The following is a 6,824-nucleotide window of genomic DNA, read 5'->3' as shown; positions in this document are numbered from 1 at the left end:
TGTTTGGATCATATTGTAGGTGCCGATTTTTAATGTGTCGTTGGACTTTTTTAATGGAAGAATTGATCAAGCCCCAGATCGACGGCGCGCAGGGAGACTGATCAATATTGTAGGTATATTGAGTGTTTGTTTTAGCTTTGACTTTGAATGGTTTCATAATATTGATATTTTATTGGGTAATATTTTAATCACTAATGTTGTTTGTGTTTTTCAGCTGTGCTGTCTCTGCTGTCCTTCGTTCTTTTGATTGTTTTGGTTAGTCCGTCCAGTTGTAAAGACGGTTATTGATTGGCAGTGAGTTGTGTAAGGGCGGACTAACCTCCTTAGTTTTTTTTTATTTGTTTGTGTCACTTCCCTTTATATTACAGGCCATGCATAGCGCTGCTTCCCAGCTGTGCTGAGACCCGAATTGTTTGCAGTGCGTGCCGCAGGTGAATCTGTTGCAGTGTCGCTAAACGGGATGTAACGGTTTGCAGCGTTGTGTAATTTGCACACCGTTTGTGTGGTAAGTCTCATGTGCAGCTGGGATATCAGCAGGATGTTGTAAGTCCTGTCTGGAAATAACTGGGACTTTGTATGTTTAACTAATGTAATAAATAAATTATCAATTTATTTCTGTGCCCCGTTTACTCCTCCCTTGTCCTCGGTTACAATTACAACATTAAAAGATTCAGAGAGTCTGAAGAACAATATTAATGTTGGTGATCCACAGGGTGGAGTTTTACATGTCTGCGGCTATATGATTGGCTGTTTAATGTATTTAAGCTGATGGACATTTACAGCTGTAACTCTGATGAGCTGCATCACAAATATCTGATTATTTGACTTTTGTTTGGACGTGAACTTTATTTACAGATGAATCTGTTCATACGGGAGCAGAAATAATATCCAAACTAAAACTGTACGATAGATCTTATGTGCTGTTCTGGCGGAACTTTAATTTGCGACACTAGACGGAAGTGAACAAGGAAAAAGCGGAAGTAGTGTTAGCTGTCTGTGTGACTGAGCTGGAGGTCGGTTATGTTGTTGTGAGCTGCGGCAGCAACGATGCCTTCAGTTCAGTATCTGAGAGAGTTCATCAACGAGCGACTAACTGCTGCTGCTGAACAAATATTCTTGGAGTTTGAAAAAACGATCGTCCAGTACGAGGAAGAGATCGACCGTCAGCGCAGACTGCTGGATATCACCTGGAAACCCCAAATCAAGCTGCACAGGACAGGTGAGTGTCCCTCTGTAGTGGCAATTCCTTTTGTTTGACCAACGAGAAATGATTTTCCTGGCAGCAGAATTTGCACTTAGTATCCAGTATTTATGTCTCAGTTTTGACAGCATGTCGCTCTTCCTGCGAGTCCCAACCTTTGATGGATATGGCGTAAAATCAGTGACTCATGCATATCCTTTGTCAAAATTGCAGGATGCTTATTTCCATAGTCGTGGCTGCTTTAGTCATTCGGCCACCCACTCAGAGGATCCCTGCATCCAACACTGGATCAAGTTTGTAGAGACAACTTCTCTTGGAGACTCCTTTGAGACCATTGCTGATTAAAGCCATTTCAGTTTTAAATTTCTGTTGTTGTGCATATTGAATAATAGCTCGTTCTGTCTTTGCTACATATTCTGGAGTCATATTTCCTTTCTTCAAAGTGGTCTTAAACCTTAGACGCTGCTCCGCGACACAGAGGTTATTTGGCAAGCTGGGACCATCTCTCCTGAAAGGCAAATCCACGTGAGAAGGATTTCCAATAAGTTTTATTGAGCTACTAACAATATCCATGAAACACAGATCCTCTCTGGACTTCAGTCTGCTCCTCTGAGGAGCTTTCATTAAATTCATGATTGTACTGTTTAATCAACATTTCTTCAAGACGCTCAACAGAAATCCTATTGGCTGTTACAGCAGTGCAGTTTTTATTTCCGCTGTTACTTCCAGTGCACAGGGGACCAATTATGACCCAGCCAACTGTTGTTTTTGCAGCATAAGGTCCACCCTCCACACTGTTTATCACCTTCCATGGCTCTCAAACATTGGAAGCATCAGTGCCTATCAGTAGCTCCACGTCTGCATCAATGTTGTGAAGTTTAACAGGTTTAAGATGAGGCCACTGATCGATGTCACCTCGCTGGGGAATATTTACTGTAGAAACTGGCATGGTCTTTTGAGTCAAAACATCTGGCAACGCCATGAAATCATTTGCTTCCGTACCAGACACTTCCAGACCGGACAGAACTTGTGCACCAACAATCCTATTTTGACTCATTGTTCTCAAAAGGATATTGGTCTTTTTACCTTTTAGATTCAGTCTTTTTGCCAGAGTTTCTGTACAGAATGTACCTGAACTTCCAGGATCCAAAAATGCAAAGGTTTGCACAGTTTTATTGCTCTTTTGGCTCTTAACTTGAACTGGAAAAATAGAAAAGAAAATGCATCAACTTCATGACCTGAGGATGCACATGGAACTCTTCGCTCTATATGAAGAACCCCTGGTGACACACGTTGCAATCCAAACGACTCCTACAGTCTTTGCTTGTGTGACCAACTTTCAAACAACCAAAACAAATTCCCCTTTCCTTGATAAAAGTCAACTCATCCCGATGTATTTTAGCTTTGAACTGCTTGCAATTCTCTAGTAAATGATTGCTGTGTGAACAAAACAAACGGTGGGATTTGTTCTGCTTCCAGTTTGAGTTTTGACTCCTGGAACTGAACTGACATTAGTGGCAAAATTACTTCCCTTTTTCCTTTGCTTGGTGGAACTTGAAACTTTAAAGCTGCGGCTGACAACATACCCTTCGTAAATACTAATGTATAGAAACCCTTACCAGCAATCATTCATTTTTGTGTGGCTTTTTTCACGGTTTGTTTACATGCTGTGTAGGTGTGTACTTGACTAGCTGATCTCGACATAACGGGGAAACATCTGGTTTGACTGTTCTTCACCTGTAGTTTGAATGCTGAACATTTGCCTGTTTAGATCATGAGACCAGTCACTATACAGAGATGTGCTTCTGAATGTGGACGATGTGTCTTCTGCTGCAGTGATGCAGTTCTGCTTGTGTTGAGTGATGTAAACAACTGATCGATCTAAAAGCTTTAAACGTCAAAACTGATCATTATTTTTTTATGACATAGTAATGGTGAGCGTTCCCACCTTCTGCTCTTTGTAACTTAACGCCATCTTTCCGTTTTGGACATGATTGTGGAGAATATCTTCGCAGTATCGATTGACCGCAAAGTAAAGCTACCAGAAATGTACAACCCCCACATCCGGTCTCAAACCAGGAAGAAAGCATTTTCTCGTGCACAGGGTCTATTAGCGATCCAATTATGCACCAGTTTAGTACATCAAAACTCAGTTCATCAGACTTTGTAGTGAAATAATGTCTTTAAACTCCAATAGCTTCACTGTTTTCCTTTACGGGTTAAACGATATTATCACTCTCCAGTTTTGATGAACGAGTGACATGTTGATCCAGGCCTCAACACCAAATCCGTCTGGAGTTACTCTCAGATGAGCCAGTAACTTTTGTTCGAGTTCGACAGTGATCCTTGAAATCCATATATCCAAAAGACCTGGGAATTAGTTTTATGCATGAACGGGATCTAAGTGATTCTGAGGATCATCACGAGCGTGCACGGAGACTGTTAGCACATTATGGAGCCACCAAAACGAATAAATATCAGCAGTTAGGAAGCTTTTTGACATGCTATCGACCAATAATGACATCATCTTCAATCAGTCTCAGAGAGGAGGTTATTTAGGTAGGTGTGTGAGAATGGGTGAATGACTGAATGTGTAAAGCGCTATACAAATACAGGCCATTTACATTCCAGACAACTCAACAGAGCTACAATTTAGTCAGTCTACAAAGAGCTGAAGCTGAGACGTTATGTTCTAGAGCTCAAACTTTAACTATGGACCTGCCTCAGACACAATCATTCCACAATTTTAAATGCAGTAAGAGTCCAGAGTTTATCATCATCACTTTCTTTTTGCATGTGTCCCTGTCTTTCTCCAGAACTCCCACAGCATTATGTCTGTAAGAAGAGGAGCTCCAGTGTGGACCAGGAGGAACCAGAAGCTCCACAGATTAAAGAGGAACAGGAGGAACTGTGCAGCAGTCAGGAGGGAGAGCAGCTGGGACTGAAGGAGGAGCCTGACACCTTTATGGTGACTGCTGCTGAGGAAGGAGAGCACAGTGAACCAGAACCACACAGGAAGCAGCTCCTCTCTCAGGATCCTGATACATTTATTCCGTCCAAATCTAAAGAAATATTAGAAGATATTAATGAATCTGTCCAGTATGAGGAAGAGATCGACCGTCAGCGCAGACTGCTGGATATCACCTGGAAACCCCAAATCAAGCTGCACAGGACAGGTGAGTGTCCCTCTGAGGGAGCATCCTGATCACAGCTCTGCGGGACGTTTCTGATTGTGAGGACTTTTTGGAGATGTGAGCTAACAAAGAGCAAACAGAGGACAGGACGGCACTGCGCTCCATTTATTCTCCAACTGCTCCCTAAGTGAAAGCCAGGCATTCATGTATCTGAGCAGCTGAGACACTGTTCAGATACAGGAGGGGGCCTGAGAGTGTGATCCAAAATTTCCATCTCTGCTCCTTGCTCATCCAAATACGATTTTCTGTTGTAATCATTTCTTCAGGATGGTACATCAGTTCTTTCTGAATCACAGCCCCTCACTGGTCTACAAATGTCTCACCCCTCCCTCCCTCTCCATACTGTAAATGGTCTTTTTTTTTTTTTAATACCATGTGAGTCAGGTTCATACTTGTGTATTTCTTAGTTCATTCTTGACAAGTTCACCAATTAGTCCAGACTTTCAAGTACTCGAGGACTCACTGTGGTTATTTTATGATTGAAACAGTGTTGTACTTGATGACATGACATCACAGCTCAGCTCCACTCTACTTTTCTCTTTTCCCCTGAATATTTACAATGGAAATTGCCCAAAATACATCTAATTGATAGAGTTCTTTAAAAATTATTATCACTTCTTTTCCTATTTAAAAAAAAAAAAAAAAATTGGGAAGGTTGGAATAAAGACTGGACTGACATCAGTGATCATTGACCAGAAATGGAAGCTTTTTGTGTATTTCTGAACAACATGTTCATGTTGTAGAAAATTATTTTGCTAGTATATTTACTGAGATGATTTTCTACCACACCACTTTCCTTTTTGTTTTCTCCTTTCGTCCCTCCAGATGTCCCACAGCAGCCTGTCTTTAAAGAGGAGGAGGAGGAGGTTCTCCCTGAGCAGCAGCTCTTGAACCAGGAGAGGAGCTCCAGTGTGGACCAGGAGGAACCAGAACCTCCACAGATTAAAGAGGAACAGGAGGAACTGTGCAGCAGTCAGGAGGAGACTGATACCTCTATGGTGACTGCTGTTTATGAGGAAAGTGAGCAAAATGAACCAGAATCAAACGGCAATCATCTCCTCTCTCATAGCTCTGCTGTTGCTGAGAGCCAAAATCAGGAAGGAAGCATGGATGTAGATTCAGGGTCAAATACAAATAGAACCAAAAGTCACAACTATGCAGTAGATTCCCCTACGTCGAAGAATCAGTGTAACTCTGACAAATGTAAAAAGTCTTTAGAATGTGAGATTTGTGGAAAAGTTTTTAAGCAGAATTATGAAATGGAAAGACATTACACAGTTCACACAGGTGAGAAACCGTATTTTTGCAAAACTTGTGGGAAAGGTTTTACTCAGAGGGGTGCTTTGACTTACCACATGAGAATTCACACAGGTGAGAAACCATATTCTTGTAAAACATGTGGAAAAATGTTTGCATACAGTAGCGATTCACTGAAGCACAGGCAAATTCACACAGGTGAGAAACCATATCCTTGTAAAACTTGTTTGAAAATGTTTGCCTGTAGCAGTTCTTTATCTATCCACATGAGGACTCACACAGGCGAGAAACCTTATCATTGTAAAACATGTGGTAAAATGTTTGCATCTAGAAATTATTTGTTAAAGCACACGAGAACTCATACAGGTGAGAAACCTTATCTGTGTAACAGCTGTGGGAAAATGTTTGCATGTAATAGTTCATTATTGAAGCACATGAGAACTCACACAGGTGAGAAACCTTATACTTGTAAAACATGCGGGAAAATGTTCAGATGTAGTAGTCATTTATTGGTGCATATAAGAACTCACACAGGCGAGAGGCCGTATCATTGTAAAACTTGTGGGAAGATGTTCATATCTAGTAGTCATTTGTTGCGCCACATGAAAACTCACACGGGCCAGAAGTTGTAGTCTTTGTACAGAAAAAATATTATCATGGAAGCCAAGCTTGAAAAAAAAAAACACTTGAAAATGTGTTGGTTTGTTACATGTGAGATAGGTTTGACCTTTTCCTGAACTTTCAGACGTAACATTGTTGAAGTTCAGATTTTTGCTTTTTGAATTTTTTGTTTTTCTTTTACTTGCCGCATATTTGATAGCTGACAATTTCTGTTTTGTGGAATTAAAAGTTTATATTGTGTGAAAATTATATAAAATAATATATAGGAGCTATTTTTTGTGTGCGCATCAATTAATTTTCTTCTGCTCTCCAACCCCACCAGAAGCTTGGCTTACCTGACTTGTCTTGCAGGTGAAACATGTTCTCGACTCAGTTCAGTTTGCTTACCAGCCTGTTGTGGTCAAAAATTCTTGAAAGAGTAGTTATAAAAAAAGCTAACAGCTCATCTGCAGAGGAATGGCTTATTTGAAGAGTTTCAGTCAGGTTTCAGAGCTCATCACAGCACAGAAACAGCTTTAGTGAAGGTTACAAATGATCTTCTTATGGCCTCT

At 40.9% G+C, this 6,824-nt stretch overlaps 1 protein-coding gene across 2 annotated transcripts; it reads left to right on the top strand.

Annotated features, from left to right (window-relative positions):
- The first annotated feature begins 224 nt into the window (after nucleotides 1–224).
- LOC102288775 (zinc finger protein OZF-like) lies at nucleotides 225–6,647 on the top strand. 2 transcript variants are annotated; one of them, XM_042216408.1, is made up of 3 exons: nucleotides 225–1,155; nucleotides 4,314–4,377; nucleotides 5,221–6,647. In XM_042216408.1, exons 1-3 carry the CDS (start codon nucleotides 1,048–1,050, stop codon nucleotides 6,282–6,284), a joined length of 1,236 nt encoding a protein of 411 aa, XP_042072342.1. In that variant the 5' UTR covers nucleotides 225–1,047; the 3' UTR covers nucleotides 6,285–6,647. The 2 variants fall into 2 exon arrangements, with proteins under 2 accessions (XP_042072342.1, XP_042072341.1); XM_042216407.1 differs by lacking the exon at nucleotides 4,314–4,377 and having other exon boundaries at nucleotides 242–1,219; nucleotides 5,221–6,614.
- Nucleotides 6,648–6,824: the final 177 nt, after the last annotated feature.

The sequence above is a fragment of the Haplochromis burtoni genome, unplaced genomic scaffold, assembly GCF_018398535.1.
Source record: "Haplochromis burtoni strain Fernald_Lab_line unplaced genomic scaffold, NCSU_Asbu1 Contig_1041, whole genome shotgun sequence".
Lineage (NCBI taxonomy): Eukaryota > Metazoa > Chordata > Actinopteri > Cichliformes > Cichlidae > Haplochromis > Haplochromis burtoni.
This window is presented reverse-complemented; position numbering and strand designations above follow the sequence as displayed.

What these genes read in the sequence shown, in the direction of transcription:
- LOC102288775 (XM_042216408.1), top strand. Translation starts at nt 1,048, where the DNA reads ATGCCTTCAGTTCAGTATCTGAGAGAGTTCATCAACGAGCGACTAACT. An exon ending in TCGTCCAGTACGAGGAAGAG is followed by an intron (nt 1,156 to 4,313) that starts ATCGACCGTCAG and finishes TATGAGGAAGAG; the next exon opens with ATCGACCGTCAGCGCAGACT. An exon ending in AATCAAGCTGCACAGGACAG is followed by an intron (nt 4,378 to 5,220) that starts GTGAGTGTCCCT and finishes TCGTCCCTCCAG; the next exon opens with ATGTCCCACAGCAGCCTGTC.